Source organism: Gymnodraco acuticeps, unplaced genomic scaffold (genome assembly GCF_902827175.1).
Source record: "Gymnodraco acuticeps unplaced genomic scaffold, fGymAcu1.1, whole genome shotgun sequence".
Lineage (NCBI taxonomy): Eukaryota > Metazoa > Chordata > Actinopteri > Perciformes > Bathydraconidae > Gymnodraco > Gymnodraco acuticeps.
The window spans coordinates 219388-247228 of record NW_022992283.1 but is presented as its reverse complement, the minus strand read 5'-3'; the positions used below and the strand labels follow the sequence as shown (position 1 = coordinate 247228).

The 27841-nt window shown below is 41.8% G+C and overlaps 2 protein-coding genes across 5 annotated transcripts; one reads left to right on the top strand and one right to left on the bottom strand.

The window, feature by feature from the left end:
* Positions 1 to 132: 132 nt before the first annotated feature.
* Positions 133 to 27709, bottom strand: jmjd7 (jumonji domain containing 7). Its single transcript, XM_034207436.1, has 9 exons — positions 27537 to 27709; positions 22406 to 22559; positions 21739 to 21877; positions 21422 to 21536; positions 4701 to 4757; positions 4504 to 4599; positions 4347 to 4423; positions 3646 to 3805; positions 133 to 345 (listed from the first exon to the last, which is right to left on the bottom strand). Exons 1-9 carry the CDS (start codon positions 27583 to 27585, stop codon positions 266 to 268), a joined length of 927 nt encoding a protein of 308 aa, XP_034063327.1. The 5' UTR covers positions 27586 to 27709; the 3' UTR covers positions 133 to 265.
* LOC117540669 lies at positions 5154 to 18684 on the top strand. 4 transcript variants are annotated; one of them, XR_004568198.1, is made up of 15 exons: positions 5154 to 5777; positions 6465 to 6578; positions 6969 to 7171; positions 7825 to 8092; positions 8565 to 8642; positions 8722 to 8883; positions 9583 to 9729; positions 9813 to 10067; positions 11367 to 11504; positions 12641 to 12893; positions 13331 to 13606; positions 15365 to 15595; positions 16042 to 16173; positions 17842 to 18349; positions 18381 to 18684. XR_004568198.1 is itself a non-coding variant. In XM_034207434.1 (14 exons), the coding sequence occupies exons 1-14, from the start codon at positions 5373 to 5375 to the stop codon at positions 18204 to 18206; spliced, it is 3018 nt and encodes a 1005-aa protein (XP_034063325.1). In that variant the 5' UTR covers positions 5154 to 5372; the 3' UTR covers positions 18207 to 18684. The 4 variants fall into 4 exon arrangements, 3 of the variants coding, with proteins under 3 accessions (XP_034063325.1, XP_034063324.1, XP_034063326.1); XM_034207434.1 differs by having other exon boundaries at positions 6978 to 7171; positions 17842 to 18684; XM_034207433.1 differs by having other exon boundaries at positions 17842 to 18684.
* Positions 27710 to 27841: the final 132 nt, after the last annotated feature.

Here is a 27841-nt window from a genome sequence, read left to right as displayed (position 1 = left end):
TAAAAAGTACTATTTGAAACGTTAAAACATGAAGAATTTCCAAAAAGATATGCAGTCTTTTTTTATGATTTCTCAGTGGATTTATGGACATTTAGTCAATACTTTTTTGAACATACCACAATAACAAAGAAGTTGATGTTTTGAGTTTTAATATCATTCACATTTTTAAATCTCCAAAAAACCTCTGCATAGTTTTAAACAGAACATTATTTTACAGTTGTTTCAGGTCATTATTTCAGTGCTTCATCGTGCAGCTGCAGTGACGTCACGTTGACCCCGACAGCGTCTCCAGCAGCTGGAAGTAATTGTACTTGATGTCGTACTCCATGTCGTACCAGAAGTTCACTGCAGATGAGGAAACAAACAAATAATATACCTGATTAATAATGTTTTCACCGTTAATTGTTGGGTTTTCTTTGTGAGTTTTTCCTTGTTACTGCGAGGGTCGAAGAACAGAGGGAGTCGTATGCTGAACACACTGAAGAAAAATGTATGATATCAGGCCGTATAAATAAAGTTTAATCGATATATTGAAGTTCAGTCACCTCCTGTTGACTAATTATACATTATTTTATCGCTTTGATGAATTGTTTGTTTTGTTTTTGAAAATGATTATGTGTTAAATGCCTATGTGAAGCACTTTGAATTGCCTCTGTGTCTTACGATACGATACAACTTTAAAGGTTTCCTATTATACTGTATTTCATCAATATATCACAGGTCTCAGATATATACAGAGCCTGTCTCTGATTGGCTGAAACACCAAACAGATAATTGCAGCATTACCCATAATCCCCTCTGTTTCAGCCCTGTTTCAAAAGTGCTGATTCTCTGTCTGTTACTTCAGATGAAAATAAGGAGCCCCTCCCCACGCCCCTCTGAGAGAGATTTGGTTACAAAGAACTCAATGGTGCTCTAGGAGGAGATTCAGGTGATAAGGGGGGGGGGGGGGGGGGTGGGGGGTTACCTTGGCTGCTGATTGGCTAATGGTTACACAAGACAACACATCGTTATGACATCATAAAGTGGCCAAAATCTGATCAGCTCATTTTCAGACAGGTTTTTATAGAAATGGATCAAAAAGAGAGAGAATCTTTGTTCCTGAAACTTTCAGAGTCTCTTTCCACAGAGGGGACACATGTTGATGAAGAAGAGACATGAAGAAGAGGGGACACATGTTGATGTAGAAGAGACATGAAGAAGAGGGGACACATGTTGATGTAGAAAAGACATGAAGAAGAGGGGACACATGTTGATGTAGAAGAGACATGAAGAAGAGGGGACACATGTTGATTGTAGAAGAGACATGAAGAAGAGGGGACACATGTTGATGTAGAAGAGACATGAAGAAGAGGGGACACATGTTGATGTAGAAAAGACATGAAGAAGAGGGGACACATGTTGATGTAGAAGAGACATGAAGAAGAGGGGACCCATGTTGATGTAGAAGAGACATGAAGAAGAGGGGACACATGTTGATGTAGAAGAGACATGAAGAAGAGGGGACACATGTTGATGTAGAAGAGACATGGAGAAGACGGGGACACATGTTGATGTAGAAGAGACATGAGAAGAGGGGGACACATGTTGATGTAGAAGAGACATGGAGAAGAGGGGACACATGTTGATGTAGAAGAGACATGAAGAAGAGGGGACACATGTTGATGTAGAAGAGACGTGAAGAAGAGGGGACACATGTTGATGTAGAAGAGACGTGAAGAAGAGGGGACACATGTTGATGAAGAAGAGACGTGAAGAAGAGGGGACACATGTTGATGTAGAAGAGACATGAAGAAGAGGGGACACATGTTGATGTAGAAGAGACGTGAAGAAGAGGGGACACATGTTGATGTAGAAGAGTGACTGAAGAAGGGGGACACATGTTATGAAGAGAGACGTGAAGACGAGGGGACACATGTTGATGAAGAAGAGACATGAAGAAGAGGGGACACATGTTGAAGTAGAGGAGACATGAAGAAGAGGGGCACATGTTGATGTAGAAGAGACGTGAAGAAGAGGGGACACATGTTGATGTAGAAGAGACATGAAGAAGAGGGGACACATGTTGATGTAGAAGAGACGTGAAGAAGAGGGGACACATGTTGATGTAGAAGAGACGTGAAGAAGAGGGGACACATGTTGATGAAGAAGAGACGTGAAGAAGAGGGGACACATGTTGATGAAGAAGAGACATGAAGAAGAGGGGACACATGTTGAAGTAGAGGAGACATGAAGAAGAGGGGACCCATGTTGATGTAGAAGAGACATGAAGAAGAGGGGACACATGTTGAAGTAGAAGAGACATGAAGAAGAGGGGGACACATGTTGATGTAGAAGAGACATGAAGAAGAGGGGACACATGTTGATGTAGAAGAGACATGAAGAAGATGGGGACACATGTTGATGTAGAAGAGACATGAAGAAGAGGGGACACATGTTGATTGTAGAAGAGACATGAAGAAGAGGGGACACATGTTTGATGTAGAAGAGACATGAAGAAGAGGGGACACATGTTGATGTAGAAGAGACGTGAAGAAGAGGGGACACATGTTGATGTAGAAGAGACGTGAAGAAGAGGGGACACATGTTGATGTAGAGGAGACATGAAGAAGAGGGGACCCATGTTGATGTAGAAGAGACATGAAGAAGAGGGGACACATGTTGATGTAGAAGAGACATGAAGAAGAGGGGACACATGTTGATGTAGAAGAGACATGAAGAAGAGGGGACACATGTTGATGTAGAGGAGACATGAAGAAGAGGGGACCCATGTTGATGTAGAGAGACTAAGAGAGGGGATCACATGATGTAGAGAGCTGAAGAAGAGGGGACCACATGTTGATGTAGAAGAGACATGAAGAAGAGGGGACACATGTTGATGTGAGAAGAGACATGAAGAAGAGGGGACACATGTTGATGTAGAAGGGACATGAAGAAGAGGGGGACCCATGTTGAATGTAGAAGAGACATGAAGAAGAGGGGGACACATGTTGAAGTAGAAGAGACATGAAGAAGAGGGGACACATGTTGATGTAGAAGAGACATGAAGAAGAGGGGACACATGTTGATGTAGAAGAGACATGAAGAAGAGGGGACACATGTTGATGTAGAAGAGACATGAAGAAGAGGGGACACATGTTGATGTAGAAGAGACATGAAGAAGAGGGGACACATGTTGATGTAGAAGAGACGTGAAGAAGAGGGGACACATGTTGATGTAGAAGAGACGTGAAGAAGAGGGGACACATGTTGATGTAGAAGAGACGTGAAGAAGAGGGGACACATGTTGATGTAGAAGAGACGTGAAGAAGAGGGGACACATGTTTGATGTAGAGAGACATGAAGAAGAAGAGGGGGACACATATTGATGTAGAAGAGACATGAAGAAGAGGGGACACATGTTGAAGTAGAAGAGACATGAAGAAGAGGGGACACATGTTGATGTAGAAGAGACATGAAGAAGAGGGGATACATGTTGATGTAGAAGAGACATGAAGAAGAGGGGACACATGTTGATGTAGAAGAGACATGAAGAAGTGGACTTTGCATAATAGGTGACTATACAAATAAACTAACCTTGAACCTTAATAGAAAGAATGCAGGTCTGCTATAGAGTCCTGTGGTGCGTTCAGGGTCAGTGCGTACCTGCGATGCAGCCGTGGGACTGTTGAACATGGTGGAACCAGAGGGACGGCAGGAACAGCATCTCTCCCGCCTTCACGCTGCAGTGGACCGGCTGAGCGTGGCGGTACTGAGGGAACCGGTCCAGGTCCGGGTCCAGAGGGTCCAGAGGGATCCACGGGACCTGAGAGTAAGTTAAGTTTATTGACTTTACAACAACTATACTTCCACCAAAACCTGCCTGAACTGTCAGTCCCAATTAAATAATATATATACAAATCTTTACTGTTGAAAAACGCTTTTTAAGTCCTTTCAAAATATATGATATAGTTATTTTTGACATATTCTAAAATAAAAAATCTCCTAAAGATTTAAAATATATATATTATACGTTTCCACTTCAACCCGGTGTGTTTGTCTTCTCTCACTTTGCTTGTAGACAAAGATAGGGTTCGTTAAACGTTAAAGTACCGTGTAAAGTAACGATAGCTAGCATGGAGCTCCGGTGCAGTCACTGCAAAAGAGCCAAAGAGTATAAAAGGAAGTCTTTATTGACATTAATCGATTTAAAGAGCGCAGAGAAACTCCTCCCGGGTTTAAACCCACGTTCTTCTGACCCGAGCTCCTCCAACAATGCAACATATATAATAGAATTCAAAAATACAAATAAAAAAATAGGGCAAGAAGTACAGAAAGTCGTGATATTTACAGACACCTGAACGCACCTTCTCAGAGTCGCTTTGGTCGACGACCTCAAACTCCCCGTCGTCTCGCTGATGGTAAACAGCCGGCTGGTACATCCCTGATAGAGACCACAGTTACTATGGTTACTGTAGGTTGTACACAATGGTTACTATACTTGGAGGGGGTTACTATGGTTACCATAGGGGATGAAGGGTCGGTCTGTGGGCGGCAGCAAGATGAAGTTTTTCTCTCCAGAAATCACACAGTACAGATTCTCATAGTGATCTTTGTGCACTGAAAAGAGAATACAAAATACAGACATTTATATATATTTTTTTTATATTTATGTATATGTTACGCTATACCTAAAGTGGGGTGTTGTGTTCAGGTCTTACTGGATGTTACGGCGCTCGCTTCTCCAAGCCAGAAATTCACTGCATCTGGTAACTTTCCTAAAAGATAAAATATGTATCATGAGAAGTTGAAGGAATAATTTGTGATGATGATTCTTGATAAACAGTGATGCACCAACATCTATGTATTACTTTGAAACATTATCATCTGTATAAAACTACAGGTATGACTGGAGTCACATTAAACAATAAAATAGTAGTTGGATTACATGAGCTCAGTTTTAACAACGCAGGCCACCATCTGCGTAAAAAAACATGGTGTAATAGATAGACAAACTAAGCAAAAATAGTTTTTCAAAATGTACACATAAATACTTGAACACAGAACAAATGTAATAATTTAAAACGTATAAAAAGTATGACTTTAAAAAAAAGGAAATCTCTATTGTTGTAGTTCTCCTCCAGGCCGCCGGCGGCAGCACTGAGCTCACTGCGTAGAGCCGGCGCCATCTTCGATTCTACACAAACTTTACTTCACCTGAATAAGTTTAGTTTGATAACTTGACAACAACTATACTTCCACCAAAATCCGCCTGAACTGTCACTTATACGTTTCCATTTCAATCCGGCGGGTTTGTGTTGTCTAATTTTGCTCTTAGATAAAGGTAGTGGTCGTTAAACGTTAAAGTACCGTGTAAAGTAACGATAGCTAGCATGGAGTACCGGTGCAGTCACTGCGAAAGTCCCATAGAGAGACAAGCCAAAGGGTATAAAAGGAAGTCTTTATTGACATTAATCGATATAAAGAGCGCAGAGAAACTCTTCCCGGGTTTAAACCCCCGTGATGCGTTCCTATGTTTCTCTTGTGTCCGTCAGGTGTACCAGAAAACTAAGAAAAACGGTAAAAGGCGTGTTTTTGTGGACCCAAACCCCCCCTCTTGTGCGGCTCCTTCTACCCGGCCTGCCTCCTCTATTCCGGGGGAACCGCCGCCTCTGAAGAAGCTCAAGAAAAGACTCAAAACTCAGATGAACGAGCACGACTATGCGACCCAGGACCAGGAGCCCGGATCCCGCAGACCTCCGCCGGCCAGACGCCTCAGCCGAGGGCCGGTGTCCCAGGTACACTGGTTACAAATAATTAATAATTAAGATTACATGTAATTATAGGTGCTAATATCCAGCAGCAGTAGCCTACATACAGTCAGTAAATTAAAATGAGCAAAATTCTGTCATTTAATATGTTTGAAATTACTGTAGCCTCACATTTAAGGTACTTGTGCTTTACCCAGTCTATGGCTTTACCCCAGTATTTTCATTTTATAACACGAATACTTCTACTTTACTATTTTTTGGGAGCCAATGTTGTACTTTATACTCTACTGTATTGTGTTATAACAGATGTTTTTACTTTTATACATTTCTATTTTGACAAACAATAATTAGGAAGAACTTAACAAATATGATTATTAGGTAGAATCCAACATTATATCTAAGTAACTAAAATAATGAGTGGGTTAGCAGAAAAGTAATTTGGCTGCAATTTTGCTAAGAAATGTTTTGTTAAAATATATTCTACAGCTTCTTAAATGAGAAGATTTCTTTAAAAATATTGAAATATTCTTCTTAGTTTCCCCCTGCAATTAGTACTTTTACTCCTTATACCTAAAGTACATTTTCCTAGGTGTAATGAAATACTTCTACTTAAGTACCATTCTCGATGCAGTACTTTCACTTGATATTGAGTATGTTTGGTATGAGTACTTTTACTGAAGTGAAGGATCTAAATCTTGTTCCACCTGTGCTCAGGTGAGTGGGTTCCTGAGGAAGAGGAACTTCAGCTCTGCTCTGAACCGCCTGCTGCAGGAAACCGGCTTCAGAGAGGCTCTCATCAAAGTGTGCGGGAAAATCATCTCTAACGAGGTGAGGCCAGATTATATAATGTATTTATTACAGGTTACAGGGACTGTGAACATGAGGTTCTTACGTTGCTCTAAACAACAGGGTTTCACCATCAAGAAATCACCGTTCTCAGAATTCTGAAAAAAAACTCAAATGAATCTGATTTATGAAAAAAAGTACTCGAAATGTGACTTATTTTATGGTTTTACCTTTTTTTTCTCTTTTAATATGATTAGTTTTGTGAAAATTCAGCGATTTCTTTAAAAAAACTATAATTTCAAGTTCCATTTCATGAGACCCAATGACCCAAATCTATGCAGAATAGTAGTACTACACCGGACACAGAGGAGACACCTGTTTTTATAGGTTTGAACGTTTTTTATAGTCTATTTTAAATGTATTTTATTTAAGCGTAAACAGATGGTGAACGACCTGGAGGGGCCGTTCAGGAAGCCCTTCAGCCCTGAGAACCTGTCTGCCTTCAGCTGGGATCAGACTACTTCCTGGGCCGAGGGTAAGGCTCCTCTGACTGTAGCCTGCCTCCGGTCCATGTTCCCCCCCGCCAAAAAGATCCAGAAACTGACCGTCAACTACAGTCCTGGGAACAAACCACGGTGGGTCTAAACTGTAACTTTTTGAGGATATTATGGACATACTTTACGTACAGGGGTGTCAAACTCAATTTCATCGCGGGCCAGATTAGCATTATGGTTGCACTCAAAGGGCTGGATGTAAATGTAAGACTATATCATATATATAAAATAATATATTTTATTACATTATTGCCTCTGCATTGGATTATTATCGGATAGGGTAATGACTTCATAATTAACTACGTCTGAAAGCAGAAGTCTAGGGCAAATAATTGCAAGTCTCTGCAGTGCGCATGTCAGGAAATGAGATGCATTGTGGGACATGTAGTTTATGGACAATGTGCTTCTGTAAAGCAGCATGTAACCGTATTCTTTGCAAGCTCTTGCGGGCCACATTAAATGAAGCCGGGCTCTGAGTCCGACACCGCTGCTTTACTATGACTTTTATACATGATATTTGCAACACCAGTGTAACCGCTCCTCGAGGTTTCTTCCATTGTTCCCCATTAACTGTGGGTTAAAGTTTTTCCTTGTACGTTGTGAGGGTATAAGGAAAGAGGGTGTTGTATTGATATTCTGTACAAACTGTGAAGTCCACTATGACAAATGTGATATTGGGCTATATAAATAAACATTGATTGATTGACAGTGTATGATGATTGCTCTTCTTGCAGGCGGATGACGGAGGAGGAGGTGAAGCAGATGTTGGAGCGCAGGATCTGCCTCCTCCTGTCAGTGTCTCTCTACACCAACTCCCTCAGGTCCTGCTTTCTGCAGACGGCCTTCAGCGTGGAGATGCTGCGTCACCGCTGCCCCGTCACAATCTTCTCCGTCACCAACAGCCTCGGCCTCTCGATGTCCAAAACCACCGCCAGGATCCACGTCCGGAAACTCGCCGAGGAGCACGAGCGAACGGTGAAGCGGTGGAGAGACGAAATCCAGGTGAGGAGTGCGGGGGGGGGGATTTTCAGTCGGGATTCATGTGTTGGTAACGTGGTTTGAGTTTGATACGAGTTCATTTGAGTTCAGTTTTGTTGATATACGTTGGTGTTAACGGAGAATGGGATAATATGGAGCAATTTATAAGATCTGCATATCAGAAAATGCTGAAATATTATTACTATTTTGTCTTTTTGTTTATTTTTTTTATGTAGAATTGTTGTTATTATAATCATTTTTGTCTTAGATATGGTGTGTTCCCAATTTAATTTAACCCTAGTGTCTCACTCCATAAACGTTTCTTTGACATCCTATGAGACCAAAATGTCTGCGTCAAGAAACTGTTATATAATTCTATAATAATACTTTTTATTAAAATGTAGCCCTGGGATGGTAGTTTATTTAGAAAATGCCACAGTTGTTCGTGAATGGGAGCAATATACCTAAAATTGTAATTAATATATTCTATTTTTAGACGACCAGAGCGACTCAGTACTGCAGTGAAGACTCCAAAAAGGCGGCAGCTTACACCTTCAGCTGGGGAAAAGTCCGGGTAACACGTCTTAATAACGGGTAATAATTGTTTTGAATCTTTTTAAAGAACAATTAAGATCTAATCTCTGTTTCTTCAGGTGCCGTCAGTGTCCAGGTCTGATTCTACAGAGCGAGGATACAGTTTTGTAACGTGGGCGTTTCGCTTCGCTCATCAAGCTCGGGTTAATTTTCGTAACCTGCACGGACCTCCGATAAAAGCAGTGGAGGTTTCTCCTTACAGCATCCTCCCAACCAAAGAGGTACAAACACATTCAACAACTAAATATGACAAGAGCCACTTAGAAACAAGTGTCTGAATGAAACCTTTAAATATCATCGTGCGGAACATTAGCCGCCTTTAGCTTAGCAGTGGTGACGTGAAGTCATGTGACCGTGCTGTAGTTCCTTTATAGCCCAACATTAGCCACCTTTAGCTTAGCAGTGGTGACGTGAAGTCATGTGACCGTGCTGTAGTTCCTTTATAGCCCAACATTAGCCGCCTTTAGCTTAGCGGTGGTGAACTGAAGTCATGTGACCGTGCTGTAGTTCCTTTATAGCCCAACGTTAGCCACCTTTAGCTTAGCGGTGGTGAACTGAAGTCATGTGACCGTGCTGTAGTTCCTTTATAGCCCAACGTTAGACGCCTTTAGCTTAGCGGTGGTGACCTGGAGTCATGTGACCGTGCTGTAGTTCCTTTATAGCCCAACATTACAAGTCGTGTTTTTGTCGCTTGATCCAGTGTTTTAGTTTTAAGATAATCAAGTCTGGACGAGATGCAAATGAATGGAATAATCTGCCTTAAAGCTGTGATTTATTTTCAATAAACCTTGAAAAGATATGAAAGAGATCCTTGCAGTTTAAGTGGCCTATGGGAACATGGTGGTGCATTGGATAAACGGCCTCTATAAAAATGAAAAAAAAATAGAAAACCACTCAAGCAAGTAACAATTTTCTCCTAGACGTACGAGTCGCTGCGACGGCGTATGAAGACGTTAGTGATGCGGATCATCGCTGACAACCTGACGGCCCTGAAAGGACCGAGGGGACGAGTGGAGAGACACATTCCTCACAAATACTCCTCCCTGATGAAGGAGCAGAGCACCACCGTGAGTCCAAACTGTCTGTAATGCTTACATAATACTTCAATTGTCCTGTTTACTGTCCTAATTCGTCCTCGTTTCCCCCTCAGGTGAGTCTGGGTGCAGTGATACCGAACCTCACGGAGGAATCTGTCAGCGCGGCGTTCGGCCTGAAGGACTTCATCCCTGAGGTTTCTGGGACTCCGCATCACGTCCTGTGTTGTGGAGACGTCCTCAGCACCGAGAGGAAGGAGCAGAGCAACAAAACCCAGAACAACGAAACTCCAAAGCAGAACCCTGAGCTGAAGTTTGACGGACTCGTTGAAGCTCCACCAGAGTTTCAGAAGGAACACCTGTTCCACGAGGTGAGGAAAGCTTAATTGCATTTAACAACATAAGCTGAGAGGTGAAAATAAAAGTTCTTCAGGTTCTTCAAAATGAAAGCCATCGAGCAGTTTGTAAGAAAAAGTCAGGCTGTTTCAAAACAAAAGTCCTCTTGCTGTTTCAAAGTAAAAGTCTTTCAGCTGTTTTACGATAAAAGTCGTCCAGCTTCTTCAAAATAAAAGTCCCCTAGCTCCTTCAAAATAAAAGTCCTCTGGCTGTTTAACAGGAAAGGCCTCAACTTCTTCACAATAAAAGTCCTCCAGCTTCTTCAAAATAAAAGTCCTCCAGCTTCTTCACAATAAAAGTCCTCCAGCTTCTTCAAAATAAAAGTCCTCAACTTCTTCAAAATAAAAGTCCTCAACTTCTTCAAAATAAAAGTCCTCCAGCTTCTTCAAAAATAAAAGTCCTCCAGCTTCTTCAAAATAAAAGTCCTCCAGCTTCTTCAAAATAAAAATCCTCCAGCTTCTTCAAAATAAAAGTCCCCCAGCTCCTTCACAATAAAAGTCCTCCAGCTTCTTCAAAATAAAAGTCCTCCAGCTTCTTCAAAAATAAAAGTCCTCCAGCTTCTTCAAAAATAAAAGTCCCCCAGCTCCTTCACAATAAAAGTCCTTAACTTCTTCAAAATAAAAGTCCTCCAGCTTCTTCAAAATAAAAGTCCTCCAACTTCTTCAAAATAAAAGTCCTCCAGCTTCTTCAAAAATAAAAGTCCTCCAGCTTCTTCAAAATAAAAGTCCTCCAGCTTCTTCAAAATAAAAGTCCTCCAGTTTCTTCAAAATAAAAGTCCTCCAGTTTCTTCAAAATAAAAGTCCTCCAGTTTCTTCAAAATAAAAGTCCTCCAGCTTCTTCAAAATAAAAGTCCTCCAGCTTCTTCAAAATAAAAGTCCTCCAGTTTCTTCAAAATAAAAGTCCTCCAGCTTCTTCAAAATAAAAGTCCTCCAGCTTCTTCAAAAATAAAAGTCCTCCAGCTTCTTCAAAATAAAAGTCCTCCAGCTTCTTCAAAATAAAAGTCCTCCAGTTTCTTCAAAATAAAGTCCTCCAGTTTCTTCAAAATAAAAGTCCTCCAGCTTCTTCAAAATAAAAGTCCTCCAGCTTCTTCAAAAATAAAAGTCCCTCAGCTCCTTCACAATAAAAGTCCTCCAGCTTCTTCAAAATAAAAGTCCTCCAGTTTCTTCAAAATAAAAGTCCTCCAGCTTCTTCAAAATAAAAGTCCTCAACTTCTTAAAAAATAAAAGCCAGCGTGTTTGCATTATTAACTCTGTGGCTTGTCAACTATGTTTCAGGAAATGATAAAGATGCTTCTCAGTGAGAAGAGTGAGAACGCTCGAGGAACTCTTCATCACATCGTCTCGCTGTTTCACTTCAAGACGTTTAACAACACGGCCAAAGATTACTTCCTGAACATCTGGGACTTCATCACGGTGAGATTCTTTATATGTAAACTACAGTCAGATTTAGTGAGATGGTGATGGTGATATCTGTCCATCCTACAGACCTCCTTTTACTCAATAACAGGATCTGAGTCCCGCATCAACCCGAATATAAGACGGTTTTCTTTCCTAGTAAGAAATCTGAAAAAGAGGGGTCGTCTTATATTCGGGGTCTAGACTTTTCGATGTAATTACACAGTAAAAAAACAACAGATCGCGGCCAAGCGAGTGTTCCCCCAAGCGAGACACCGTCTTAAAGTACGGTGACAGCAACAGGAGAGAGATGGAGAGACACAGAGACCAACTCCAACAAAGAGGCTCAAAAGTAGGCAAGTTAATAAACAAGAGGCGAAGTTAACGAGAGAGCATCATAAATGGGTTCAAGAAACGCTGCGTATCAAATGCCATGGATGGCAGCAAGGAAGACGTGATGTGGGAGGAGGGGGGGGGATGGGGAACAACCCAGCGATGCAGAAGACGCAGATGAATGAGAAGACGTCTGTGATGTGACGAATGGACGGCACATTTGAATCTTTTTTGATGTGTTATCATTATTTTCAAATTAAGTCATTTTTTCATAAAAACAAGATTTGGCTTTCAAAAAGGTATTTTTCCAAAAATGAGTCTTGAAAAGAGGGGTCGTCTTATATTCAGGTCAATACTGTACTTCTACTTTTACTCAAGTACAAGATCTGAGTACTTCTACTTTTACTCAAGTACAAGATCTGACTACTTCTACTTTTACTCAAGTACAAGATCTGACTACTTCTACTTTTACTCAAGTAGAAGATCTGAGTACTTCTACTTTTACTCAAGTACAAGATCTGACTACTTCTACTTTTACTCAAGTACCAGATCTGAGTACTTCTACTTTTACTCAAGTACAAGATCTGAGTACTTCTACTTTAACTCAAGTACACGATCTGAGTACTTCTACTTTAACTCAAGTACAAGATCTGAGTACTTCTACTTTAACTCAAGTACACGATCTGAGTACTTCTACTTTTACTCAAGTACACGATCTGAGTACTTCTACTTTTACTCAAGTACAAGATCTGAGTACTTCTACTTTTACTCAAGTACAAGATCTGAGTACTTCTCCCCCCTCTGCTAAACATTTCTTTCAGTTTGTGACGTCGGCCTACGTGACTCTGTTTGCTGTGACGGCCTGCGGTCTGGACTCTGTGGACCAGAGACCCTCAGACTTCCCCCCCCAGGCCTCTGCTCAGATGGACTGGCTGAGAGACCTCGCTCACAGACTGGTGGATCTGGTGTGGATGCCTCCGTCTCAGGAGGACATCAACATGGCTGCTGCTGCTGCTGCAGGGCAGAGTGATGGAGAGAAGAGGAACATATTCCCCTTCTGTTACTGCAGAGAAGGTGAGAGCTCAGCAGGAGGAGGTAGAGTCAAACAGACTTCCTGTCTTCTTCTGCTGTTCCCTTTGGTGTTTACATCATATCTGTCTTCTTCTGTGGATTTCTCTAATGTCCAGCGCTCTGTCTTTTAACCTTTTTCCTCCTTTTCCTTATTTGAAATACGATTGAGCTTTAAATACAAATATTTGACCCAACAGAAACATTCCGCTTCTTCAAAATAAAGCACTGTGGAAGCTTTGCAGAACAAGTCCTCCAGCTTTCTCAAAATAAAAGTCTTCCAAACTTCTGCCTTTAACCCCAGATGTTATTATATTTTTATATACATTTGTTTTTATATTCGAGATTGTGGGAAACGGTATTTCGATCTCTCTGTCTGTACACACAAACTGGAAGATTGACAATACATTTGACTTTGAGATGTGTTCTTGTTGTTGTTTTAGAGAAACCAGGGGAGCGTCTGGTTCGCTGCTGCAGTAACTTGTGTCCGAGGATCTGGTTTCACGAAAGCTGTGTTCAGACTCGGACCCTCTCAGATCAGGATCAGGATCGGTTCTGTGGTCCGGACTGCGGCTCAGACGGGACGTACGCTTACTGTCAGTGTAAGGAGCGGAGGGGGGGGCAGATGGTCCAGTGTGGCCTGATGGAGCACTGCAGGAAGCACGAGTGGTACCACCGAGCCTGTCTGACAGACGCCCAGCAGAGCAACAACCAGCACAGTGAGACTTATATTCAAGCCTTTCCTAAATGTAATAATGTCATCATTATTTTTGTTATTTTATATTTATACCTGCTATGGATTTTTTCAATTTTCTTGTTTTATTTTATTATTTAATTTGAATTTGTTTAATGCTATTGTACATTATTACTGTTATCTATATATATCATATTCTGTCTGTGCACGTATTTGAATAGATTTGTTTGTACGGTATGATATTACTTACCAGAGTTTTTTCTAGAAAGATATAGTATGAGTACTATGGCACTGATCTTGTATATAAGATATATCAATTATCTCGAGAGCATGACGCCTGTATTAGGGTGGTCCTTAGTGCCATGTACATTTTCAAATTCATCTATTTTAAGCTCCAACCACCGGAATTTGTTATGATGGTCAAGAAAAATGTTATTCAAATTCCAACAACATTTACCCCCCCCCTCATCAACCTTGAAGCCTCACGTAGGATGGTCCTTAAAATTGAAAGTGGGAAAGTCCAACCCCCAGAATGCATTCTATAGTCAAGAAAACTCTCCTGGTGAATGTTTTCCTCAATCTGACAACATGTACCCCCCCCGCTCATCGGGGTTGGAGCTTAGACTTTCCCACTTTCAATTTTAAGGACCACCCTAGCCCGTATACAAGATGGTGCCGCGGACGTTAACAACAACGTGACGTCGGAGCTCTGTAAAAACAAAGCTGTCTCTGCTGTCTGACGCGACGCGATGTTCATATTTCTGGAGTAATTATACAGTTTTTGAGGAACATAAATATTGTTTTCTGGCATCACGTTAACATTTTACGGGGAAATCTGCATTTTGTAATGAGGGCGAATGACGAGAGTAAGAGGGTGCAGAGACCCTGTTACCTGGTTTAGACAAAACCCTGCTTACTAAAAGACAAATGCAGTTGAAAAAAATAAAGATTCTCAAAGATGTTACAGTAATTAAGTTGCAACCTTTAATTTAAGTGGAATTTGGCCTGGAAATATATAAAGATCATACTACAGGGTGTCTGCGGGGTCTTAAAAAGTAGATAAATCAATATAGCGGAAATGAAGGCTATTAAAAAGTATTAAACTGCATTTCCAAGGTGTTACATTTTGTAGCTTGTTTTCAATAAGTATATAAATGGTCCAAAGAGGTTGTATTCTACAGTGTGCCTGAATGTAATCATTGCGTAGGTGTGTAGTGTGATTCTGTAGTTTATTTATGGCATCCCGTTGGGTTTGACGTCATCTGAACAGGACATCGCACGCTCAATGCTTGATAGCGCGAAGCTCCGTTTACGCCGGTTGTTAAACAACATCGTTATGGGGAAATGCAAGTCTGCGTCCAAATGGTTGGAAGATAAGGAGGAAGGACAATCAATACTGTATATAGTCAATGTGAGGTAAAGTGTGTCGCCAAGGTAACCGGTTGAAACTCGAAGTGGCGATGAGGTCTTAAAATGTATGGAAAGGGTCTTAAAAGGTTTAACATTTGACTTCACGATTATTATTATTATTATTATTATTTACTTGCACTATTATCTGTTTTATTGTGTTATACTGTTGGAGGAGCCTGTGACTCATTGTCATATCTACACTGTAGCTATGTACAAATGACAATAAAAGCCTTGATGCCTTACGTATTTTTTCTTCAGATTTTAGTTGTATTCTCTGTCAAAGCGTTTTTGAGTTTTTAGAAAAGCGCTAAGTGTCATGTATTTAATTATTATTATTGAATGTTGAATCTTTCTGACATGTTTGTTGTTGCAGCTCCGTGGTTCTGCTCCTCCTCCTGCTCCATGGGGGCGGGCGGGGAGGAGGACTTCCTGTTGAACTACACTAAGGCGGTGTTGTGGGAGGGGCTTAACCACCTGGCCCGACGGGACGCCATCCGGGAGGGAGACGGAGACGCCATGACGGACTTCTGGAGGACGGACATGGTTCTGCTGTGGAGCCGAAAACACCTGCAGCTCTTCAACAGCAGCCACCAGCTCATCACAGGTACAAGGCATCTGATTGGTCAGTGACAGCAAGCCCCGCCCACTGAGACACTATTGCGTCTTGCGGTTTTTGTGATTAGGTTTACTGAGATAAATTAGAGTATATTTGTTTTGCTGTGGAAAGAGTATTAGTTTTTGTCTGTCGAGGTTTATTCTTTTATTAAACCCATTTTTATCCGACCAAAAACGTAATTTATGATCACTATTGTAATTAATATTCGCTATTAATGCTATTTATTTATTTAAATACATTTTATTCAACCAAAATTGTAATTTATTATAACTATTATTATTAATTAAAACAATAAGACCAAAAATGTACTTTATTATTATTGAATTGTCTACGTTTTTGGGTGTAGAACGGCACTACTCTTGTAGTGTCTCTGTTCTCAGTGTGACTAAAGGTTGTTGTCAGGGTTGTTGTCATGGTTACCGTGTTGTGTTCAGGGATCGAGGGGTTCTACCCGGAGCGCGTCAGACAGGACATGAAGTGGAACCGAGTTCTGAATCTTCAGGGAACATCGGGAGGGAACGTCAGCCTGGATCTCCTCACTGAGCTCATGATCAACGAGTTCAAAGGTCAGCTCACTCACTTTAAGTATTATTACTTTTATATGTATTAAAGAGGCCCTATTTTACGGGTTTTTCCTTTCCTCTAGTGTGTTATATAGAGACACTACATACTGATATACACCTGAACATCAGCAGGAGAGGACTCTTTAAAGTAGAGACACTACATACTGATATACACCTGAACAACAGCAGGAGAGGACTCTTTAAAGTAGAGACACTACAAACTGATATACACCTGAACATCAGCAGGAGAGGACTCTTTAAAGTAGAGACACTACATACTGATATACACCTGAACATCAGCAGGAGAGGACTCTTTAAAGTAGAGACACTACATACTGATATACACCTGAACAACAGCAGGAGAGGACTCTTTAAAGTAGAGACACTACATACTGATATACACCTGAACATCAGCAGGAGAGGACTCTTTAAAGTAGAGACACTACATACTGATATACACCTGAACATCAGCAGGAGAGGACTCTTTAAAGTAGAGACACTAAATACTAATGAATATCAGCAGGAGAGGACTCTTTAAAGTAGAGACACTACATACTGATATACACCTGAACATCAGCAGGAGAGGACTCTTTAAAGTAGAGACACTACATACTGATATACACCTGAACATCAGCAGGAGAGGACTCTTTAAAGTAGAGACACTACATACTGATATACACCTGGAGTGGAGTGCACCAGCTGGGCGTAAACTGGGCGTAACTCTACGTCCGATGTAGAACCGAAGGTTAAGACCAAACTAAAGTTATGACTAGTGCACCACTTAGACTTAAGCCCTGTATGCGTTGCGCCCGGGTGTAACTTTTACGCTTAGTATGGAGCAGGCGTAAATCGGAAAGACAGACTAGTATCCATAGTAACGTAAAACAGGCAAGAAGGATATTAACGATGACAGGGCGTCTTGTTTACATGTTTAACAATGAAAGGGCATTAAGAAGAGTCTCAATTTCTCCTTCTCCAGCTCAATTTTTTCGTGTTCCGCTCTCAATTTGACGGTCTCCACCTCCACACGAACGATTTCTTTCTCCGTCAGTTCCCGCTGTAGCTCTGACAAATCCCTCTTTCGGGGTGTGGCCATTTGGGATTCCCCTTGAGTCATCGCTGACGCTGTGGGTGTGGGAATTCCCTCTTCTCTGCCGTCCTCTGAGTCTGTAAAATGGCGTTGCTTGGCAACAATTACTGTTTCGCGTGTATTCACGTGGACGCGCATCTTAAGACCAGGCGCAGCTACGCCCGAGACTAGTCAGGCTTGGTGCACTCGGTGTAAATTTGAATCACTACGTCGGACGTAGCTAAGCCCGACGTTAGAGTTAAGCCCTACTTTTTTACGCCCAGCTGGTGCACTCCACTCCTGAACATCAACAGGAGAGGACTCTTTAAAGTAGAGACACTACATACTGATATACACCTGAACATCAGCAGGAGAGGACTCTTTAAAGTAGAGACACTACATACTGATATACACCTGAACATCAGCAGGAGAGGACTCTTTAAAGTAGAGACACTACATACTGATATACACCTGAACATCAGCAGGAGAGGACTCTTTAAAGTAGAGACACTACATACTGATATACACCTGAACATCAGCAGGAGAGGACTCTTTAAACAATAAGTCTTTCATGATTGTGTTTCTTCCTCCTCTCCTCTCAGGTGGGATAGAGTTCGGTAAAGGCAGCTTCACGTCTCAGCAGGTGGAGCAGAGCGCTCAGCTGGCTGGAGATCAGGCCAAACATCTGGACCGACTCTTCTTCACGGGAGGAAACCCTCTGAACCTGTCCTCCTGTCTGCACCGCCTCACAAACACCTCCTCCTCCTCCTGCAAGAGGGCAGCCGACGTGTCCAGGTTTGTGGACGAGTTCAAGAAGGACGAGCTGTTCAGTTTCAAACCGGGTAGAAAACATCCGGGCTTTGAGAAGTTAATCTACCCTCAGAGGGTGAGGAACCCGAAGAAGATGGGGAGGAGCGTGAGGAGTCTGAGTGAAGAGCTCGACAGACGGAGAGACAACATCCTCTGAGAGACGCTCGAGTCACAGCTGGAGTTTATTTATCTATAAACACTAATTGTTGGGATTCTACGTTTAAAATTCACAAGGATTCTTTGTTTGTAAAGTTGGATTTACTACAGGAGCAACACGACTGCAGTTGGAAAACGAGGGAAATGCAGGTGATTTAAAGAGCGTGGATGAAGGATGTAATTGATTGCGTGTCTGATGTATGCACAGCGGCATCTAAAGGGCATTTCAATCTTTCAAAAAAAAAGGAATTGGCCATTAAAACCGCTTCATTTAAATATTGAGTTTTGTTGAATAAGGTAAGAAAACAAATGTGAATGTAGGCATGTGGGAATTTATTACCTGATAAATACAAAGATTATAAATACTACCAGTGGCGACTGGTCATTAGGGGCAGGTGGGGCACAGCCCCACCTAGTGTCAGCAGAAAGTATTAAAAATAATGATTACAACAAAATGCAAAAAATGTATTAAAAAATATATAAAATATATTTTAAGATCATGTTTAATCATCTGATTCGTCTGTACATTGCTGTTTTAGTCTGTGTTCTTCTAATTAGTGTCTACAGTGTGTGCCTATTGAGCTGTTTAGAGCCATGTGGGACAAAACCCGATCATGCCCCTCCCTCTCACTGTCTAAGTGAACGGTGACTGTAAAAACTACACTGTGCATGCTCAGAGTATTTTCCTATTTAATGTGTGTGGCAAAAAAATAATGACCATAGGGGCATAGAGCTGCCATCCCCACCATACGTCATCTCACATCATTCAGAGCTGATTGGCTGTAAGTACATGTGCCGCGAAAAGTGTGGTGTGTGAAGAGGAGGAGAGAGAGCTGCAGTGAGGCGTCCTAAAACCCGGAAGTAATCTGCGCATGGCTTCCCTCGACTAAAAAGCAATGAAATTTCTCCATAGGATTTTAGAAAATAGCTCCAAATAAGGTCTGTGGGAAACAAACCTGTTAGATAAATGCACGTTTTGTTCAGTCTACCCTACTTTTATAATTTTCGAATCATAAATCTGTTGATTAGATCAGATTTATGATAGACTTTTGAAACTACAAGAACATAAGGAGGACTTTTACAAAAAAGTAATAGAGATTTTTGTCCAGAAGGATAGGCAAATGGACTTCATCTTCAAGTCAAGGTAAGACTGCAATCTTATTGAAAATGGGATCTTACTAAGAGAGAACAATTCAATATTTAAATGATAAAATTACATTTTTTGGGTATCCTTCTGTTGAACCGTCTGTTTAAAATTAATTGAAGCATCAGACAAAAAAAGCTTTTGAAAATAATATTATATTTTGATTTATGTCAAAATATAATATTTGTAAACCTGAAGAGTCAGAGCCTCAGCAGCCATGAACCTCACTGCAGAAGCTTATATATAGACATCTACGTTTTTTGTGCCCCACCACTTTTGTACATATAAAATCGCCACTGAATACTACATACAGTAAACATGTTTTTCTTACTTGCAGCAGCTGAACAGACGACTTCTGAAGTTGTTTATTTATTTTTTACTAATTTATAGATATTTTTCAGTCCTTGTGGGACTCCCTGTTTTCCAACATGCTGAACTGCAGAAAAATAAAAAGTATTGACAAAGTTTAAGGGATTTCTGTGTATATTTTTGTGACATTTTGGTCATGGGACACCGGGGTTAAATATTTCCATAGAAGGAAGACTCTGTAGATGGGTTAGGGTCTGCAGTTAATATTTACAGTTAAGACCTTTATAGATACACAGAGATGGTAAAAGTACACACATCCTTTACTCAAGTAGAAGTACAGATACTCGTGTTTAAAAATGGTAAAAGTAGAAGTACTGACTTCTTTACTCAAGTAAAAGTAAAGAGGCTTTGAAATGTACTTCAGTAAAAAGTACCCATGACTACCAGCTGTTTTAAAGAGTACCTGACCTCCCTTTATATTAATAGAACAATAATGTCATTGTTAGCTAATGAATGTTTCCATGCTGAACAACGGCAACATGACAACGTTTCCATTGGTCCCTCTTCTTTAGAGAAGACCAGGAAATGATGGATACACGGATCGTGTTCAAATCAATAGGCACGCAATGACTCTAAAGAATAATGATCACGCACCAAACACACATTCAGACTAAAGGAACCAGCTGTTTGGAAAATGAGAGAAGTAGAAAGTACAGGTATTTGAGTTCAACATGTAAGAAGTAGAAAGTACAGGTATTTGAGTTCAACATGTGAGAAGTAGAAAGTACAGGTATTTGTGTTCAACATGTAAGAAGTAGAAAGTACAGGTATTTGGGTTCAACATGTAAGAAGTAGAAAGTACAGGTATTTGAGTTCAACATGTGAGAAGTAGAAAGTACAGGTATTTGAGTTCAACATGTGAGAAGTAGAAAGTACAGGTATTTGAGTTCAACATGTAAGAAGTAGAAAGTACAGGTATTTGAGTTCAACATGTAAGAAGTAGAAAGTACAGGTATTTGAGTTCAACATGTAAGAAGTAGAAAGTACAGGTATTTGAGTTCAACATGTAAGAAGTAGAAAGTACAGGTATTTGAGTTCAACATGTAAGAAGTAGAAAGTACAGGTATTTGTGTTAGAAATGCAAGAAGTAGAAAGTACAGGTATTTGGGTTCAACATGTAAGAAGTAGAAAGTACAGGTATTTGTGTTCAACATGTAAGAAGTAGAAAGTACAGGTATTTGGGTTCAACATGTAAGAAGTAGAAAGTACAGGTATTTGGGTTCAACATGTAAGAAGTAGAAAGTACAGGTATTTGGGTTCAACATGTGAGAAGTAGAAAGTACAGGTATTTGTGTTCAACATGTAAGAAGTAGAAAGTACAGGTATTTGAGTTCAACATGTGAGAAGTAGAAAGTACAGGTATTTGTGTTCAACATGTAAGAAGTAGAAAGTACAGGTATTTGTGTTCAACATGTAAGAAGTAGAAAGTTCAGGTATTTGGGTTCAACATGTAAGAAGTAGAAAGTACAGGTATTTGTGTTCAACATGTAAGAAGTAGAAAGTACAGGTATTTGTGTTCAACATGTAAGAAGTCAAAGTAAAAAGTCGTCAGAAAAATAAGTAGTGGGGTAAAGTACTGATACCAGAAACATGTACTTAAGTACAGTAAGGAAGTATTTGTACTCCACTACTTCTCACCTCTGTAGATAGTATACAGTCTAAAGGCGAGACAGGTAACTGGTCTGGGATCAGGTTGAACTCACCGAGTGCGTTGCTCATCCAGGACACGTGAGGCTCCACGTCGTCTGTGAGCTCCGGCAGCTCGTCCAGCAGGTTAGAGCACTGCTTCTGGACATAAAACACCCCTTGCTTCTGCACCTGGAACACGAACACGAACACGAACACACACACACGCACGCACTGAAACATATACAGGAGCAAGAACTTCTAAACAAGATACACTTCAGTGACTTCAAACACCATTTTTTAGTGTTACTATTAAATGAATCTAAGACAATAAATACAGTTTTTTAGATAAATATAGTAGTTGTCCAGCAGGGGGCAGCACAGCGTCTCTCACCTTCCCCTCGATGATGTCCAGAACAGAAGAAAAGCTCATGCGTCTTTCCTCCGGCATCACGAAGCGGTCGCCGTTAACGGCATCAGCGTAACCATTAGGAGTCACCGCTACGCTGATGACCTTTGACCCCACCTTCTCCCTGCAAACAGGTCACACAATCCAATCCAAAGGGGCTTTATGAGTACACATGATAACAAAGGTATCCCAACTGTAGCTGTGAACATGCCAGGATGTGTGATTACCTAGAAGAGCATACGGACTGTTTGAGGCATATGATAGCTATGTGATTAACATGATGATTCAGCCTCTATGGAGAGAGACATCAAGCATGCTCATTTCTGACGTGGAGCTAATCTGAAGTAAACATTGAATACTGCTTTCTATTCCTCCATCTTGTGACTGTGTAACTCCCTCTCTTGGATATCAGCATGTGAAGGACACTGTTCAGGAACTAGTTGATGCTCTGTATGTGATGACTCCTTCCATTCTGGAGAGGATCACAAACACATGGATCCTGAGGTTGAAGCTCAAGCCGGGGACGAGGGAGATTTTTCTAACACATACTGTATATGCCAACAACGTGCGAATAAAAAAAAAAAATGGTATATATATCACACCCTGACACCACAGAAGAAGAAGGACCTAAGAGTGGGCGGGGCTTCCTCACCTCAGGTAGTCTGGCGTCCACCTGGACAGAGCCGGCCAATGGCTGAAGGCGTTGCGGATGATGCACGGTTTGTTTGGACCAATCCAGTCGCGGTAGAAGTGCAGCGGGTCGGGCGGCTCCTCCAGGTACGGCACTGATCGGTTCAGGTACAAGTCTGAAAGGTAATCAGTAAACAATGAGTCTGATTGATCTCAGCACTTCAGAAGAGACAGAAAACTGAGGAGTCAGCACTGTAAGCAGCACTTTATACAATACAGCTTATTTTTGTGAATACCTTTAAAACCTCCAGACTAAAGTGCTGCACAGAGAAATCAATAAATGAATACATCTCTAAGTGAAGGTTGTTTGAATTTATTTGTGTTGAAATGAGATATATACGCACTAAAGAAACTTGCAAAGATATTTAATTAGAAGGATTGGCAGCTTGGGATATCTTGCTACGCCTCGTTAGTGAAACGTCATTGTCCATTTTTTACTTCCTGGGTGGTGTGTCGTAGAAGCACCCAGTAGCCACGCCCAGAACTATAACGCGATACGGTCATGCGGTACCCGGAACCAAATGGACCAATCCGTGGAGCTGTTACGTTACGTCCGCGGAGCCGTTACGTTAAGCCCCCGCTGATTGGTCCAAATTGACCAATCCACGGACTTCCTCACACACTCAGTGCAGGCAGCTCTGCTGATCTCTCCTCCCTGGCTGCAGGCTGATAACAGACAGTTGGGATCGCGGCTAAATTCTCTCTGCAGACCCATTCTCTCTGCAGACCCGTTCTCTCTGCAGACCCATTCTCTCTGCAGACCCATTCTCTCTGCAGACCCGTTCTCTCTGCAGACCCATTCTCTCTGCAGACCCGTTCTCTCTGCAGACCCATTCTCTCCGCAGACCCGTTCCTCTGCAGACCCATTCTCTCTGCAGACCCGTTCTCTCTGCAGACCCGTTCTCTCCGCAGACCCGTTCTCTCTGCAGACCCGTTCTCTCTACAGACCCGTTCTCTCTGCAGACCCGTTCTCTCTGCAGACCCATTCTCTCTACAGACCCGTTCTCTTTGCAGACCCATTCTCTCTGCAGACCCATTCTCTCTGCTGACCCGTTCTCTCTCTGCTGACCCATTCTCTCTACAGACCCGTTCTCTCTGCAGACCCATTCTCCTGCAGACCCATTCTCTCTGCAGACCCATTCTCTCTAGCAGAACCCGTTCTCTCTGCAGACCCGTTCTCTCTGCAGACCCGTTCTCTCTGCAGACCCGTTCTCTCTACAGACCCGTTCTCTCCGCAGACCCGTTCTCTCCGCAGACCCGTTCTCTCCGCAGACCCGTTCTCTCCGCAGACCCGTTCTCTCCGCAGACCCGTTCTCTCGCAGACTCCGTTCTCTCCGCAGACCCGTTCTCTCCGCAGACCCAGTTCTCTCCGCAGACCCCGTCTCTCCGCAGACCCATTCTCTCCGCAGACCCATTCTCTCTGCAGACCCATTCTCTCTGCAGACCCATTCTCTCTGCAGACCATTCTCACTGCAGACCCATTCTCTCTGTCCAGACCCATTCTCTCTGCAGACCCATTCTCACTGCAGACCCATTCTCTCTACAGACCCATTCTCTCTGCAGACCCATTTCTCTCTGCAGACCCGTTCTCTCTGCAGACCCGTTCTCTCTGCAGACCCATTCTCTCTGCAGACCCATTCTCTCTACAGACCCATTCTCTCTACAGACCCATTCTCTCTGCAGACCCATTCTCTCTGCAGACCCGTTCTCTCCGCAGACCCATTCTCTCCGCAGACCCATTCTCTCTACAGACCCATTCTCTCTGCAGACCCATTCTCTCTACAGACCCATTCTCTCTGCAGACCCATTCTCTCTACAGACCCATTCTCTCCGCAGACCCATTCTCTCTACAGACCCGTTCTCTCTGCAGATCCATTCTCTCTGCAGACCCATTCTCACAGCGTTTATCAACCCTTTTCTTACTCAATATGAAGCCACACTTATTGTTTTTACTTCGGCTGTGACTTTGTGTGTGCTCAGGATGAGTTTGGCTGTGTATCGCTAAACAATGAAACCACACCTCCACGGAGCTCAGCGCGATTCACAACGTCCCGACTGGTCCCGACCAATCGGAGCACACTGGGCTCACAGGGAGGGGGGGCAAGAGCTGCAACGAGCCGTTTAGTGGAGAGAGTGAATACTGCTGAATACACATACTTTACAGAGATGCTGTGTGCGAAACCAATGTGAGTTTGGAAAATTGCACAGTATTTTTCTATTTTAGTCGACCTCAACAATGGAATTATGATCAGTGGAAATGGCCATGACACCTCTCCTTTAACATAAATATACAACAAATACAGAAAAACAAACAAAGCATGCCCGGCGCCGTGGGAGGGCCAGGGAGGGCCAGGGAGGGCCAGGGAGGGCCAGGCCCTCCCATTTGACATTCCTGCCCTCCCCCAATAAACACGTTTTTTATTATTTATAAAAATTAAAAAATATATATATTTTATTTTTTTAATTATAAATAAACTGTGAACTTTTATGCTACGATGTATGTGATGTCAGAACAAACAAAAAAAATCGCAGGCTACGTCAAATAAATGCATGTGTCTGTTGTGATTTGTGATTCGTCCCCATTTAGACCAATCACAGCGTCACACTCTGCTGCCTATTCTGGATTTGTTTATTGTGCATTCTGTAGACTCCCATTTCTGTTTGAATTACAAAATGGACATCAGAAATTGGCTTAAAAGGTCTAAGGATTTATTAAAACGAAATAGCGATGAAAGAACTGCAGCCGATGGTGCTGCTGGCGACCCTGCACCTGCCGTTGCAGCAGCACGCCTTAATGTCACAAGCTTGACCTCGGCAAACCCCGGGGCTGAGTTAGCGATGATCTTGGAGTTAATAAATCCAAGCAGGTGAAGCTGGATCGTTATCCAGGGAGATTGTTTTCAGGAAAGAAGCGCACTTTTGCCGTTGCATGGTACAACAACAGACCATGGCTTGAAGATTTGTTAAAAGCAGACGCAGCCTTTTGTCTTCATCTGATGCGGCTTTTACTGTCAAAGGTTTTTGCGACTGGAAACACGCATTACAGACTGATAAAGGACTGCTAAGACATGCCGCATCAAACTCTCACATTTCATGTGAGAGTTTGTGGAGAGAGAGACAGATACGTGAGGAAACAAATAAGGAAATTAGAACTTTGGTGCAGATCAGCTGCACGGAGCCGTTATTACGTGTCAGCTGTTGTTGATATTATAGCTTTTTTAGCTGTCAACCAACTCCCTCTCAGAGGTGACTCGATTAACTCCACAGCATGTCCGAGTGCAGTGCATCGGAACATAAACCATGCCCAAGGCGGGCTAAACAGCTCATCGTCTCCGTCTCTACTATTTCTCTCCGAGTGCAGCGATGAGGAAGCTGCCATCCGTAACCAGTGTGCCTTGCTCGTGATTTACCAGTGTCTGTGCTGCCACGCACACAATGTTTCAAAGTGGTTGCTATGTTGCCTTTTATTTGTGTATGTTTGCGATAAGTGTGCGTCTTTACGCAATCCTGTTGGCCTTGCTGTTTGATATATATTGTGCCGCAGGCCCGCAGCACGTGACGGTTTTGTGTGCCCTCCCATGAAAATCATATGCCCTCCCTTTAGATTTGTTCTGGCGCCGGGTCTGAAACAAAGTAAATGTACACAGACAAAAGGCCTTTCCACTTACAATCAACCTACTGCTTCATATCCCTCTATTTCACTTCCTGTTTCAAAAGTGCTGATTCGGGTATAAAGCTTTAATACATTTATAAAAAAGTATGGGTCTGAGCTCATGCGGGACCCGGCAGCTACTGTCTAAACTAAATGCTGCCGTGATGAAACGCCATATCATGGATCATCAAGTTTGGAGCTCAAAGGCTTTCTCTCTTGCCGGTTATACCACAAGGTGAGTTCCTTTTTACTTCCTGCTTCTTCACACACATGCTCTCCAGTACAGGTTAGCTCTGAGTGTTAGCGATGCTAATGTAAACACCGACCATATTACGTCCAAAACAGTCGGGCATTGTTTCTGATAGCAACGTTTCTGATTGGGCCGTGGGTCCACATTTCAGATATTACGTCATATCGGACGCAAATCTGGATCAGCTCCGTTGTTCCCCGTTTTTAGAGATTTGGGTACGGAGGGAAAGAGAGAGGGTTTTATTTTCTGACGCTGCGTGAGTTCCCCGACACACCGGGGACACATCTTTATGTAGAAAATACATCACAAAGTGCATTTAGCATGATAGGTCCCCTTTAAAATATATATGGACAAACATATATATATCCCTGGGGAGAATACATCTGATCTAATCTGAATAAGGCAAGAAGGAAGTTAGTAAAAAAATGGTTGAATTAAGTGAAAATGTCTTCTAGAAATAAGTATTTTTTAGAGAAGTATAAATAAAACAGTGAAGCCTTCTACATGGTAACCTGAACACACATCAGTCATCTATTATATCAATAATGAACGACAATAGGAGAATGAAGATTTGTTTCTGATCAGCCAGTATCTGAAATAACACAGTCTTGGTTGTGAAATCATTATTTTCCTGACCTCTCGACTAGGTTGAAACAGGTAATAGAAAGTAGAGTTAATAGAGTTATATATGGGGAATTAAAAAAGTTTAGATCAAATCAAAGACTCAAAAGTGTAATTCCTCCATTTTCTAGATTGGATCATTAATTAATTGATCGATTATTACATTTTAAAAAGTCAGATTTGTGCCAAAATAACACGTTATACTACTTATTTAGTAGTTTGTTCATAACAAATATTTTTAAGTGGCAGCAAGTATTAGTTAAAATCTCATGTCACCTGGAACACACACACACACACACTTAGTAGTTTGTTCATAATGTTTAAGTAGCAGCAAGTACTAGTTACAATCTAGTGATTATAATACTAGTAAATATGGTAGTAGTGGTTGAAGGAAAAGAAAAAAGTAACAGTAGTAACTAATACCTATTAGTACTAGTAAGTTACTGGTAGTAGTGAATTGATAGTAAGAAGTAGGTTGCACTAGTTGGAGTAACAATGAGTGGTGGCAGTAATCATTGTAATACTAGCAGTAGTACTTAGTTGTAGTACTACAGTATTAATGTTTCTCACCGTGAGCCTCCACAGAAAACTCAGCCAGTCGTTTCTTCACAGACTCCATTATGTTACTCCGTCATCACAAACAAACAATATCATATATCTGATCAAAATAAAATAAATAAATATATAACCGATACATTCCGCTGCTGTCAGATCTCTCCCATCTTCACTGTGCCATGCTGCTTTGTTTACATCCGGTGCGCATGCGCAGAACTCAGCTTCTTTTATTGTGATTGAGACGAGTCGGTTCCCCCTGCAGGAGGGAGGGTGAACTGCACCATGATAATAAGACTTTTAATAATGTGAAGTGTGTTTCC